General features: G+C 41.4%; 1 protein-coding gene across 2 annotated transcripts in view; it reads left to right on the forward strand.

Moving 5' to 3' along the window:
• The window catches only part of mam (mastermind), a 52,385-nt gene that overhangs the window by 22,427 nt on the left and 14,814 nt on the right, over nt 1-15,144 (forward strand). The window contains exons 1-2 of one of the 2 annotated variants that reach the window (XM_011298902.1): nt 1,413-2,783; nt 8,945-10,546. In XM_011298902.1, the coding sequence (XP_011297204.1) occupies nt 2,778-2,783; nt 8,945-10,546 (1,608 nt within the window). In that variant the 5' untranslated portion in view covers nt 1,413-2,777. Of the gene's footprint in view, nt 1-1,412; nt 2,784-8,944; nt 10,547-15,144 lie in introns of those variants that run through there. The other variant, XM_011298892.1, reaches the window with a different exon arrangement.

Consider the following 15,144-nt stretch of genomic DNA (forward strand, 5'->3'; position numbering starts at 1 on the left):
TCGTCTGCGGTCGATAAATCGTAAACTCTCTCCTCTCAGACGTGTTACATATGGAAAGCGTAATATATCCCGATGCAACAGTGGCAATAACGTTTCACCTACAGACAACAGCGGTGAATTCCAACGGCAATTGCATCGTATGTCTCGATTAATTGATCTAGTTCGATCCACCGATAGACTCATCTCCGCGTGATGCAAATGAGAGCGCTATTTTCTCAACACGCAACAAAATCAATTAAAGAGGTGCTGATACGAGAGCATTCGTGGAATCAACGAGACACACTACGTTATCAAGTCTTCCGTTGGCAACTCTTATCAGCGAATAACTTATATACCGAAGCGTAAACATTGGTGAATGCAACGATTATCGCTTCGTACGAATTCTCGAGATTAAAGTGTTTATTCAAATTCTCGCACATTGAATGGAATTGTGAAATTCCTACCACTGGTACATGAAAATTGATCAATTGCATTTATAATTTGTCGTCGAGTGGGCATACTCACATTTTCCCACGTGGAAAAAAATATCAATTGACAATTATCGATAACTTTATCGGATCGAGTGGGAGATCATTGGAGACGTGAAACACGAGGAGTGCAGAATCGGGGGTAGAGTTTTCACTATGAAATTCAACAGCTCGTCTTACCAAGAGTTTTCATTGTGAAGTGGTTCTTTCCTCAGCTGTATGTGCATCATCATACGTGTGTGGCATCAGCACCGCCAACTTCTTGAGTGAGGTGCCTGGGCACGCGCACTCCACCTGCTAGCGTGTAGTGGCACGCGCCATCCTCCTATCCCTCTCGCGTGGGCCTCAGCTCCCTCCTCACTGCCATCCCATCTCTCTACCCCCCAGTGGAACGACGTACTCTCTCCTGCCCTCGTCCTCCTCGTCCTCCTCGTCCTCCACCTCATCCACCTCCTCCACCTCCTCCACCTCCTCCACCTCCTCCATCACCACCTCCTCCACCCTCACACACCTCTGACGCTCTCTCTCCCTCCCCCTCCCCTTTTTCTTGTTCTTCCCTCACGCGTGCCACGACCGTGAGTCGGGACGCGCAGGAGTCAATCGCTCGTGGGCTTCGACTGGACGAGCTTCCTCACACACTGTTTGTCCTCCATTTCTGTCGTATCACCTCTACTCGGCCCATTGTCCCTCTGCATTATCCACCAATCAGACAAATCATCAATTAACTCATTCATTGGAATTAATTTTATTGCCAATGACTGTTCATTAAAAAGGAGCCAAAGTTTTTTCAAGAATTTACGGTGGAAACGAATATCACGAGTCACCAATTGGGACGAGAGACACTCGTCATTTTATTCAAAACATGAGAATGTAAACAGCAAATCGAGAAATCAGAAGTGGAGGGAGGAGTAATGGTGGGTGGGAGGGAGGGCAAAGCCACACGCACATAATTCGTCTCAGCCAGTTAGATACCAAGTATGATCGTGAAAACAAGCCAAGTGAGATTTTCGCTACAGCGACAGAAATAGTCGTGTTACCCGGAGAGAGAAACACGTGCGAAAGGGAGCAAGGACTTAAGCGTATTTAAAGGCCTGTGCGATTTCTCTTGTGAACACTGATGACAAATGAATGGGGCATTGATACGGCATAACCCAGTGAGGTCCTCTTATCGTGTGGAAACGTTAATGTGATTAGGAGTCGAGGCGAATTGTGTGATATGATGGCCACTGCGAGAATATAAGCAGTTGGGAGGGACGAACGACGCTTGAACCACCTGTTGACGATTTACGAGAGGAAAATTGACGGGTAGTTTGTCGCGTGTTACTTGGACATATTTTCCAGTGGTTCTTTGGTGATAAAAAAGTGTGCATTAGTGAATATTTTTTTTTCTTCCTCTTTCGAGTTGACACGGCAAATATAGAAAATTGGCTGTGCATGTTTGGGGCTTGATTTTTTTCATCCTCTATTTTTCGGTGTGTGGAAAATAACTGTGGATAGAGTGTGTGGAGAAGTTGAATGGGACACTCGTGGAGTCAAGTTGGCATGTGAAAATATTGACGCGGTGCGAGAATCGTGTGATACTGCGCGCTCGAGTGGAATGTCAAACGCACCAGTTGACAACACACAGTTCACCGATGCTCGAGTGGACTATCAACCGACTGGCGATCCTCCACACGAGGCGCCATCCAACGCGTTAACCCCAGTGCCATCAACCCCGTTCACCAGCCCGAGAGTCTTCTGAATAAAAACGACAGATCCCCGGTAAAAAAAGAAAATAATAATTCGTGATTTCTAAAGTAAAGTAAAGTTGGGGTGGAGGACGAAATATTGAGAAGGGGGGGTCAAAGGTCGACGGGAGGAGTGCGTGACGGGATCTCGGGTGGAGGATCGGGTTCGCTACCCCGTGCCTCCTGGTGTCCCGTGTCGCGCGCGTGTTCCACTTGGAAAATCTTTTGGGGACACAATCACCATACAATAAGGCCCCCAGTGCATAAAGTCTCAATTCAAACCGAACAAAAAGATAAATAACACCGACATTAAATAATCGAGGAGCAAAAACAAGTCTGTTGAATTCCAATGACTGTTGTCTGAAGGAGAGGAAGAAAAAAAATATAACTTTACGTATATCAGTGGAGTGCGAACGAGTGACTGTGATTGAAGAAATTAAATTGATAAGAATTTAAAAGTGGAATTGAACGTGGAAAAGTCGAGGGATAACCAGCAGATTGTGATCATCAATGGGCCCACGGAGTGTAACACCGAGATTTATACCCTGAAGTGGCATATTTCTGTCCGACTTAACCAATTGGAATGATGGTACGTTTATAATTGGCGCGGTGTACTATATGCCGGTGTAATATTGCCGAGTTGCTTGAAAACCAAGTGGGGATGTGGAATTGATGATTGGATAGTGTGAATGTACCGGGTGGTCGAATTTGTCGACGTGCACTCGATAACTTCGGGTTTAAATATCTGTAGTTGTTTGGCGGTGGAAAATGCGTTGCCAAGCGAGCGGGACACAGACTAGTACCTGTAAAACATAGCATCGGGCTTAGGGAGGGCATTGCTTTTGAATTGAGTGCGATGCACACGAGTACCGCACGACAATGGATCAGCGACGTTCGTCTAACGGAATTCTAACCGGCCAACGGCGATAACCAGAGCTATACCTCTCGTTTGTGAGACTAGACCCACTATTTGCGGGCCACTAGACCCACTGGATTCCGTTGCACTAATCACTAGTCACGGAGACTCAAGTACTCAAGTACTCATTTCGTCCGGCTGGAGAGGATATTGTTAATTATAACAGGGATGTATCAGTAATTGACTTTAGGATTATTCAGATGACGTGATTATTGTCATCAAGATGTTTGTTTTCTTTCATCTGGAGGTGGTGGTGGTGGGAGTGCTACCCTTCTTTGCAACTTGTTATTCTCCTTGAGATTTTCTTTATCCTGGTTCTTCGGACGAAGGGTGGCGGTGGGTGGAAGGAAGAGGGTGGAGGGAGGAGGGAGGAATTTGCACGAGAAGTTGGCGCGGAGTCACCTCTGCCTCTTATACTTGGTGAGGATTTCTCATCGTCGAGGTGGCGAGCTTGGGGAGGGCGTGTAAAACCTCTCGCCACGGATCGATAGAAAGGCCGGAGGGTTGAAGGTGGTGTATGTTTAGGTATGTGTGGGTACTTGCGCGCGCTTGTGGTTGTTTGAGGGTATATGGAATAGTGAGACAAGCCAGCGAATCTGGAAGGGCCATCGGTGGTCGTGTGTCGTTACTCATCGTCCTACGTTTATTTGACTCGCCGGGCTTTTTATTTCTTGTCTCAACGTCTCAGACGGTTACGGCTGTCGGCTCTCGTGCAAGACGCGCACTCCGTTATCGGGATGATACGGATATTTACTTTGTTTTTTTTTGTTTTCCTTTTTTTTTTTTCAATTGACGTCGGGAATTTGTTATCGGAACTCGTAAATACTCAGCGTATGACTAGTTAGAGGTAATTTTATATCGATCCGGCGTTTTAGGAAGCCGTAGATAGCAATTGTACTTGCAGGCTGAATTTTTCTTGATGCCCTGTTGGCGCATTGGAGAATTTTCAATAGATATAGGAGTAGATTATACTGGCTGTTCTGGAGTCGGAGAACTTTCGGAAAAAGTTGACGGGAATTGAGTCAAGTTTGTTCTACTTTGCTCATCCCCAGGTCTGAAATAAACTCAGTTGAAATTTTTTGACTGCAATTTTGTTGTCTGACTGGAGGCGTACAACATTTCGGTATTAAAAATTCGAGGCAAAAGTTTGGAATTAAATTTTAGTGTAATTTTGTAGTTTCTTTAGTCTTCAATCGAAGTTATTGTTACTTTTCTGAGAACTGAAACTGTGAATTGAGAACAGTGAAAGGGGGACTCCATGGTTTTCAGTGGTAGGGAATGACAGTCGGAAATTAAATTCACGAGAAATCGTTGGTAAATTTTGATTTAGTATTGAGAAATTCACTGATAAAACGAAGCTATTGATTTCAAAATCTCATCTATTGAAAATTTAACTAGATGTGACATTGAATCTTCATGCTGAGTTTAAAGGGTAATTGAAGCTATAATTAAAACTTTGATGATTGACTACCTCGAAAATGTAAATTAAAATTATTTAATTCTCCAAGATGAAAAAATATTAAGAATGTAGTGCTTCTCTTAAAAGTGGAGTCCAGACTTGGGAGATTCAAGTTTTAGCTAGAACTCGGAAAATTTCTTGAACAATTAGCCAAAAATTTCCTAGCCTGATTAAATTCTCATAGAACAATAATATTCAGGTTAGCTATCATGAATTTCCAATTTTATCTGATTATCCCTTCTCTGAAAATTTCAACCAATAACATTACCAAATTTGATGTTATTCTGTATCACCCATACGGTTTTCCAACTATAATTTTTTATTGTGTTCCGCGCCCGGTCGTAACTCATGCTTCGCACTCGTTACTTTTTAACCTGCAAAATTTAACGCCTTCATTTACTTGCAACGCGTACATTACCACACGACTACTATCTGCAGGCTAATTTTTTAAGCCAATTTCTCCCTAGGACGGGTTCGATAATTGAGACGAAAATTAAAAAAAAATGTATCATCTCCATATCCACGACGAAAAGTTGACGTTGCCTCTGAGAGCCAACCGGAATATCCCCTCCAGATAAGGAACACCGCCCCCTCCTCCCGAAAAATTCTCACCAGCGCTGATTACCCATGATGAGTTTTATCGATCGTAAAATGATATGAACCCATCGGGTAAGATTATGTGTCGGGATGCCTCCGTGAAATCGATTCGGCAAGTCGGGCGCCGCGTAATGTTAGAAAGGCGCGCGCGTCAAGTTTGTTCCGGCGGCGTCGGGGGCGTGGGGGGTGCCGAGGTAGTGGTAGGGGGATGACGGGGGCGCCGGTGGGTGTCAGGGGGAGACAGACGCCAGAGGGAGGGTATAACAGAAGCGCCTGAGCTTTCATAAGGTTGGGTACGAGGGTTAAAGCCGGTATCCTGAGCGCCAACCAACGGAGGGCTCTTTGAATGTAGGAGTCAAAGACAACTTGCCTGTAAGTTCTCCTCTCTGAGAAAACTTTACGCTGATGGTAACCAGTTGAGGTGGTAGTAAGGGGTTGCTTTACACGTTGGGGAGGGGTGGAAACATAATGTAGGCTTGTGCGAGACAGGACACTACTTCATACTCATTGCAAAAGCTTTTCAGCTGATGTCGCGGTAGCAGGGGCTCTCTAGCTCTTCACTAGGGGTTGCACACACTCTTACTCAAGTAATATGATGGAAATGGATATGCAAGCAGGAGAGAGCAACTTGAGGATGAGAGAGGACGCTGGAACATTGTACTCTGTCTCGCTTACCCGAGCCCTCCCGTTAGCCCCTCTTTACCCTGGCAATCGATATTTTGCCAGTACTCTCCACCGTGTCACGGAAGTCGAGGCCTGTGCCTGTCTTCTCCGACCCCACTTCACTCGTTATACCTCTACTCTTAACCCTTCGTCACCGACTTGCATAAGCCCTTGGGTACTCCCTATTGGCCTTCGGAAACCCCTTCGAGACAATTACGCACCCGTGAAATCCATCCATCTCGTGTTTTTATATTACAAATCCACTCTTGTTGCTCATCCCTGGCTTTATCATTTCGTTTTCCCCATTTTTTTCGCTCAGCAATATAACTGTGACTGATTAATTCACAGCGCCAAATGTCAGGGCACCGGTTTCTTCACGAGTTTCTCCAGTTGACAGGAATTATTATTTGAAAATTCAAATTGACGCAAAGAAATTAATGGATTGAATCGGTTTTAAAGGTTTTTAGGAATATTATTTATATCAGTTCAGTTGAATTTGTTTTTGTGCAAAATTGAAGTTAACAAGCGATGATAATGACAACGCGACGAGAAAACGGGTAGAAAATTAAATTTGGGGGATTATTGGGTATTGAAAAATTAACGCATTGAATGTTCATACCGATGATTCGAGTATTGTCGAGAAAATTTAATGACAATTGAATTTCCCTGAAAATTCATCGAAATTCGGAAAATTGAGGTCGAAGGTTCAGTGTATTTTGGTGTTTAATATTCCTACACCTATTGAAAATTCAATTAATTTTTTTTTTCCTTCGAGTTGTTCCACAATTATAAATTCCAATAAATTTTGAAATCAGACGGTATTTCGACTAAAATGAAGTTCAAAGTGTGAAAATAAGGCGCAGTCTCCCACAGTTGACTTGCCGCAACTCAGAACCAATCACAATAGGATATCACCACCCAAGCAATTTCGATAGGATGTAAAACAGCTTCACGCCGCCATCTAATTTTATGATAAGGGATAGAGGATGAGTGGAGATTATGCCCTCGACGGAGGAGTGAGTGCTGGAAAAGAGTTGAAGGGAGTTAGCACGAAGGCCCAGATATAGTCAGACTTGTTTGTTCAATAGTCAATTCGACGTCCGATGGGAGTCGTGCCAAGGTGCTGAAATATTTTGCATGAAGACTGGCCTCGGATAAATCCCCCTCCACTCATTGCAATATCACCTCTGCGCCACTGAATGTATAGTCCACTGGAATTCATAAGTCGACGGATGTTCACCAATCTCCTCGAGTCCTCTGATCTCCTTCGAATGGAAATCACAGTCTCAATCTTGCTTTACCATCGACAGATGTATGTACATTATTTCCATGTAAATTAGCATTGACTTTGTTGAACGGTTTTGAGGCCTCGGATTTTCTATTGTGGATAACCACCTTGCAACAGTCAATTCCTCTTTCGAAAAAAAAACTTTCCGGGTACTGAAGTTCAAGGGTAGCCCATGGTATTGTCACACGATTCGTCGATTAAATCAGTTATTTTTCATAAATTTAAATAATCCTTGGCTACACGGTGAAAAATTCTCGCCTGTCATTCTACCTCAAGTTTGAGTATAACTTGATTTTTTCTCATGATGTCTCACTTTTAATGAGTTTTCAACAAAAAAAAAAAAGCAACTTCACGTGCAGCTATTCAGGTCTCCAAAGACATCGCGCTCTGGATATCTTGGAAAAGCAATGCATATCCTTGAAATCAGCCGAGAAGCTATGGCGGCATTAAAAAAAGCAACGATAAAAAAAAATGTCGCCGCATGGTTCAACTGCTTATAAATATGCAATTTGTCGAGTAACAACGACGAGCGCGTGAAACGATATTGCATAACCATTTTGCTTTCTTCTCTTTTTTCTTACAACATAGGTGGCACGCGTTGTGACAATGGACAAGAGGTTTTTACAATCAACTTTAAGTGTCAAATTATCCGACCATTAGACAACCATTCAGGTCATCGAGAGATTAAAGCATTTGTCAGAGACGCTGTTAGAAAATTTCAAATTTTTATTCATTGAAAATTCATAAATGAAAGAAAAAATTCATCCAATTTCTCCGAATTTCAATTAACACTCGTGGAATATTAACAAATGTCTTTCTATTAAGGAATTTTTTCTCTCTGTCAATGAAGTTTAAATTGAGAAATTCCTTCAGTCAAAAATTTTTCAACATTACGTCGGTTGGGAGATATTATGATGTTGCAAAAAAATTCACAGATACATCAACGTATCACGTGATTGTAGTGTGACTTAATGCCTCGAATTTGTTATTTTAATTATGACAAATTAGCATTTTGAAGGGACTATAGCACCGAACAAACTTTGTACCCGTGCATAAACAGTCGTGTTGCGATTATCAATCGAAACTTCAGTTTCATTAACGAGAATAGAAAATAATTACAGTAATGAGGATTGCTTAGATGAAGTAGAATGAGTATTTGAGAATTGATTCTTGATTCGAGGGAGATAGAAATAGCCTCGACGGATCAGATGCATATGATTAACCCCCTGGAGACGTCTCAGTGGTATAATATACACGAGGTATATGTGCTCTTGGTGACGTTAAAAAGCCACCTTGTATATAACAGATGAGTACATGCGCAAAACCCAAAGCGCAAAACCATGTACGTGACACGATCCGGATCGACGTGATGTAAATACGCTTTTGCCCGTCTAATATTGCGTAAATCCCTTCCTTCTTTTTATTACCAACAATCGACACATGTACGCGACAGTTACAACTGCAATATTTACCACTACGATGGAACTGTCGCTGACATTAAATATTTCTGGGAAAATCGAGTACTATAACAGCAGACTGAAAGCCAAATAGGGATTGTACAAGAGTAAACTTTAATATTTATGGTGACGATGGTTTAAAAAATTAAAAGAAAGATTACCATATTGATACCATGGAGAACCAGGAATTTCACTCGAATTTAATTAGGGATGACTTGAAAATATTAAATACTAATATTAATCCTGGGGATTAATGGGCATTGCAGAAATTTCTATGTTCAATGCTAGGCTAGAAAAACTTTCCTGCAAAACCTGAAGAGAATCCTTAAAAATTCATCGAACTATAGTCATCCATTATTATCTGTTTCAGCAGCAAAAATTCCTGAAGAGGACAGCGGAGGATTTGGAGCCAGCAGGTGGCGGTGGTGGTGATGGTTTTGGGGAGCCTCCGGTGAAGGTCCAATGTACGCAGGGCCAGCACCAGCACCAACAGGCCCAAGCAGGGGCTGGTCCCCATCACGGTGGCAGTCACCATCAAACGGGCAACGGGACCTCGCAGACAGGTCCCCAAGTGGGTGGAAATGGTTCTAACGGTGGTGGCTCCGGTGGCTCGGGAAATGCCAATAACGAGGGCCTCACCAAGTTCCAAGTTGAGATTGTACAGCAATTGGAATTCACAACGTCAGCAGCTAATTCCCAAGCTCAGCAGATCTCAACGAATGTCACTGTCAAAGCCCTGACAAATGCCTCAGTGAAGAGCGACCTGGTCAACTCGTCATCATCCCCAAAACCAGGAATGGACAATACAACAGCATCATCGAGAAGTCAGAATAACGGTCCTGGTGGTGGTGGTAGTGGTGGCGGAGGAATAGGTTGTGTGGACATTGGTAATTTAGTGGAGTGCAAGCAAGAGCCTGATAATGACTTCGTTGATCTAGAGCAGTGTGCAGCTGCTGTTGAGAAAGACGCAGCAGCCAATGGAGTGGGTTTCCCAGGCTTCTCGGACTTTATCGGTGACGACACCGGTGATGAGATATTTCCATCCGATGCATTCAAAGATCTCATCTCTGAGATATCGGATATCAATCCGGATTTCATGAAAGACTTTGACTTCGATGACAAGAGCAGTGATTTACTGGGCTCCGGTGGTAATACCAATGCTGGCAATATCGTTGGTAGTAACACATCGGGTCCCATTAATAATGGACAGATTAAGATTGAGGATGACAAGGATAGTCATCAGCATGGTAATGCCACGAGTAATGGTACAAATAATGGAATTATCAGATCAAACTCAAGCCCGGGATTGGGAGCGCAGTATTCGCCTGCCCGTCTCTCATATTCAGGCCTTGATTTCAAATCGGAGATGAGCCCTGCGGCGCAGACGCTCAAGCAGATGGCTGAACAGCATCAGCACAAGAATCAACTCGTTCTTGGTAATTACAATCCTGCAGCAGCTGCTGCCAGGGGTCCAGCGTCGAGATCTCCTTACGCTGAATTCCCCCAATTTGGGGCTAATGCTGAGGCTTACCTTGGGAGTCCTGGCAACAGTGGACCAAATAATCAGAACCAAAATGCTCAGAGTGCACCGTCTTATCACAAGAGCAATAGCAATCCAAGTTTTTCGAGTCAGACCACTAGTGAAATGTTCGCTGCACAGAATCAGTTCAATTTGGATATGAAGAGGCCTCAGCAAGCTGGTGGCAAGCCAAGTATGCTTGGACCCACTGGGGGATACAAGCAGCAGTACTCGCCTTATGGGAGTCCTGGATCTGTGCCCAATCATGGAAGTCCTGGATATCCTTTGCCACCGAGGGCAGGACAGGGCGGTGGGCCTAATCAGCCTGGCTCAGCTCAGGGACCTTTTACAAGCTCTACACCACCTAGACCACCATCCGGACCTGGCACTTCCACATTGCAGATCAATCAGGCACAGCAACTACATATCTCCAATCCCGGCCATCAGATTCAAGTGAGTTGATTTAAATTTATTATTTCATTAGTTTGGTCTTCTCTAATTTATCCACTATTTCAACAATTTTTCGAAAAAAATATATTTAAATGATAATCATCTCGAAAATACACTCCAAAAGTGGCGGTTATATATTATAAATGCTGGAGTTCACGTAGGAAACGAGAGGCAGAGAAATCATTAGAAATTCTAGTATTATCTTGAAAAAGGGCGGAAGTTGACAGCCGGGGAAAAATTCCAGCGCTAGTAATGAAAATTTTATTCGGTGAAGAGTTCATCCCGTGTCGTTTATTATGTTGTGTGATTAGTTAATCTAGGATAATTTTCACTTTAATTTATGGATTAATTAATGCGGATTAATTACCCGTCATGAACTCGTAAATCGCGCAATTCCGCAGCTAAAGGCAATAAATGATGAACAAAATCCTCTGTCGCAAGAAACAGAGGTTTCCATTTTTTTTAAGTGAAACGAGGTCAAAATCGTGGTTTATCGTTTCTACGGACAAAAAACAGGGACATGGGTTCCTTGAAATAAGCGATGTTTTCCTTGAAACAACATTGAGAGGAAAATTCTATAAAAATTTCATAAAATTACCTGATATTCTTTAAATATTTCCACCAGTCTATTGCGCAATTCCCTGAAAAGAAAGTCTGCTGAATATTTCAATCAAGAATCGTTAACAATCTAAATGATAATCACATCAAGTCTGAGATTTCCGACTGAACTCCGGGTTTCAAGTGACTCCAACAATTTTCCAACCAAATTGTCTCAATTATCTAATTCCATGGTGCGCCATTACCCTGTCAATCCGAAAGGCCTAAATTTCTCCATAAGCCACCGATCGCGAGTAAATAACATTATTCAACCTTCCACCCTTTCATGATGGAGCGACATGAGGCAGATTAGCCTCCAATGTAATTGGTTTAATTCAGTTTGCTCGAAGGGGAAAAAAAATTGACATTTGGAAAATTGGTATGAAATTGGATGGTGAGTCGTCAGCGAAGTAAAAGAGTGATATCTGTTGCGTCGCGACGACTCGGCTATTTTTGTCGTCGAATCGACGGAGAGAATCGCGTCAGTGGCGCACCATCCGTGCGCAACAAGTTGTTTCCCCACTCCTCGCATTCATTTTCTCCTCTCTTTCTCCTTTCTAAATTTTACCCCTCACTGTTCGCAATATTCCAACCCCCTCTTCCCACACCCCTCTCCACCCACCACCACCTACTCCCCCTCATATGCCCCTTCACTCTTTCTCGCTCAGTGTGTGACAACCGCTGTATACATTCAATGTCGTCACAACGTTCTCATGCGCACCCGACGTTGCGTCGTACCCTCCACACCCACACCGTCACCACCCTTCAGCCACCCTTCAGCCACCCTTCAATCCCCTACCCCATCGTGGCTAACGTCTGCTTGATTTAACCGCGTGTGTGTGAAACCCGTATCACTACTATTCAAAATAATCTCTTCTTTTGTTACCCCACTTCATCGATTTGTATTTTATCAATTTGCGGTTAATAATCACTTTTACCACTACTGGAAAATAATTATATTTTCACTGAAATTTTCACTGCGTTCTTACGAATTTTTTTTCGCATTAAAGTTAGCAAAGTATTAAGGCATTTTAGTTGTGGAATAGTCTTGTCGTTTTATTTTGTATTCATTTAGCGTTTTACACAGATAAAATGAATATTGAAATTTTCCCGGACGTTGTAGTAAAAAAAAACCGTAAAAATGACAATATTTACCATAAAAATTGTCATTTTTACTGCACCATGGGTATAAATTTTATTACAAATTTGTCTCAGTGGATCAGGTAGAATATACGAATCAGAATATAGCAATCGGTTCGATCAAATCGATATGTCCAAGGTCCCTCTTCAACCGGCAGAATTTTCAAATGAGGCAATTCAAAATCTTCAGAGCAGAATAGTTTGTCTCTTTCTTTATTTGTTTCCTGAATTTTATGGTGATATTTAATGGAGGGCGGTCGTATACCACGTACCGTCTCGGATGCAAATGTTCTGATTACACGACGAACTAACGGACAGACTCTTTGTATTTACGATTTTATGCTAATAAGACACCCGTCGCACCGTCGCAACACCCCTCTGACCGGAAGTTGATGTCGTCGAGCCACTGGCCGTCTGCGTGGACTCTGATTCGGTTCAAGGGTTACATTTTTATTTCCTCTATCCTTTCATTTTATTATTGACGCAAATTTATCGGTCCCATGTGATCTCCAATTGACGCACATTGACTAAAATAAAGGGACACCGAGGAAGCGGTCATTTTTACAGAACATTTTAAATTAACAAATATACCGTCGGAAAAAAATCAATTAATTCTATGCCGTCAATCAATAAAAAAAAATCACTTCTATGAATTTTCCTGCAATAATCGAATAAAAATTTAATGCCAAATTTCACCTTTTACTGTTCTAAAAAATTCCCAAATTTTAAGGGGAAATTTCTGGAAATATATTCTTCACTGGATACATCTTATTTTTGAATATCGAATGCAATGTTGCAACAATTTTTCATGTTGTGTCAATACTGGAATAAAAAAATCATTTATTTACTGTTATTCCTAAATATTCCGGTGATAGCCAAGTTAAATGATTTTTTTTCTACCGTATAATTTTGACGTTGCGGTGAATAATGCGTGGGAATGTCTGGTCTTTTGGTTTTCGTTTGAATTTAGAAGAGTGACATTCATGAGCCAAAAAATCTGATGGTAGGAATATCATCCTGGTGTCACTGGAATCGATACTATCTCGCTGCTGAAGAGATTGACTTTGTCCTGTGTACCTACAACCGGTCGCTAACCCCAGTGTCACCTATGCAAAGTAGTGCGCTTAATTGACAAAATATTCAAATATCTCGACTTGTTACCGGGAATAGGGCAAAAGCTCCATTTTCCCAAGCTCGTAACAATGATAATTTTATGCCCTCCCTCATCTCAATGACAATAAAAATGTCCAAAGAACTTTTTCAGAGATAAAAGGGAACAATCGGGTCGACATTCTCATCCACTCGTCCTTCTCGTCTGAGTCATTAAATTAAATTTTCTCCCTTTTCATTCATTTCGGACTCAATCCCGAAAATTTTCGTCGCATTTAACTTCCATTGAAGTTTTAAAACATTCTGTAAAAAAAAAAGTGTACTTCAATGTTATCGATGGAATCTTCTTCGGAATGTAATTGAAATTCGAATGAATTATTCAGGGAAAAAGTAAGACTTCGTATCATTCTTCTCCTGATTATTGATGTTCCATTGAAAATTCACTCAAGTTCTCTAAATTTTTATTTTCATCCCATTCACATAGCACTCATAGATTTTTCCTGGGTTTTCTAGGAAATTTCATACAATTTCCTAGAAAAAAATGGATTGTCATATTTGTATGCAATATTGAGAGAAAAACGAGAAAAATTATAGTGTCATCTTCAGAACACGTGTCTGCCATTCAATTTGCGCTCCTGGCAATTATTTCACGTAATTTCGTTTGTTGGAACAAGTGGAAATTTACTGCTTGACCCCTTCACACTATTTTTCCCTTTTTAAGCATCTCATTCAAATAAATCGCGACTTTGAAAACGTATGGTAGTCTCCCCTTAATTTATCTCTGTATATTTTCCATTATTCATTTGCACAGTGAAGCATTGTTTATGATCTGATTTCCGATGACGGAATGCATGTGCAATGATGATGGTACGTGTCGAGTATACGTGCCCAACCATATTACCAACAATTGTGATTTATCAAAAAGCACCTGCCCTCTCAATTTTCACGTACAGTTCACATGAGGAAACGTGATTCGATAGACTGTGTGTGCTTTTACCACTGATCTCTCGTGCAACGTGACCCGCACTGATTTTTTAGTATAACATCGGATCACCGGTTTCATCATCCAATCATCAACCGTTGATGACAGAATTATACAACTGTTGTTGAAGCACTCCGAGGGATAATTTCCGAATATCCCAATTCATGGGCTTATCCTCTCCATCAGTTTTTAAATCCCATCACTCCATGTATCGTCGAAAATTCAAGCCAATATTTTTTTGAAACTCAAATATTTAATTAAATTTGAGTGATAAAAGAAAAGAATTTTCCAGTGCGATTGATTGGCTTTTACATTTTAATCAACACTGGCAAAAATCTATTTTACGTTAAATTATTTTTATTCTCATAGATTGTTTTACAGACAATCTAGACTTGCGCAAAAAAATATTCTGGTGCATGGAGAATCGGAGGTGAAATGACAATCAAAAATTTGATAGAAATATCTGCGAAATCAACGAGTTATTCCACATCGAAATTCGTTTAAATCCTTTACGAATCAGCTGTTGATGAGTATTAAAATTCCGTACAATCACCCTCAAATTTGAATACGATTTTATAAAAAAATAAAACATCGAGCAATACCCACTGAAAGACGAAGTAAACATTCTCTCAAGATTCGACACTAAAAAAAGGCTTTAGATCAGAAATTTTCAAAATGAAACAAATAAAAAAAACAGCAAATAACCGAAATAATTTTTTCATTCAGGATTTCATGAGATAAAAAAAATAAAAATAAAATTGTTGAAAACAAT

The sequence above is a fragment of the Fopius arisanus genome, unplaced genomic scaffold (genome assembly GCF_000806365.1).
Source record: "Fopius arisanus strain USDA-PBARC FA_bdor unplaced genomic scaffold, ASM80636v1 scaffold00001, whole genome shotgun sequence".
In the NCBI taxonomy this organism is placed as follows: Eukaryota; Metazoa; Arthropoda; class Insecta; order Hymenoptera; family Braconidae; genus Fopius; species Fopius arisanus.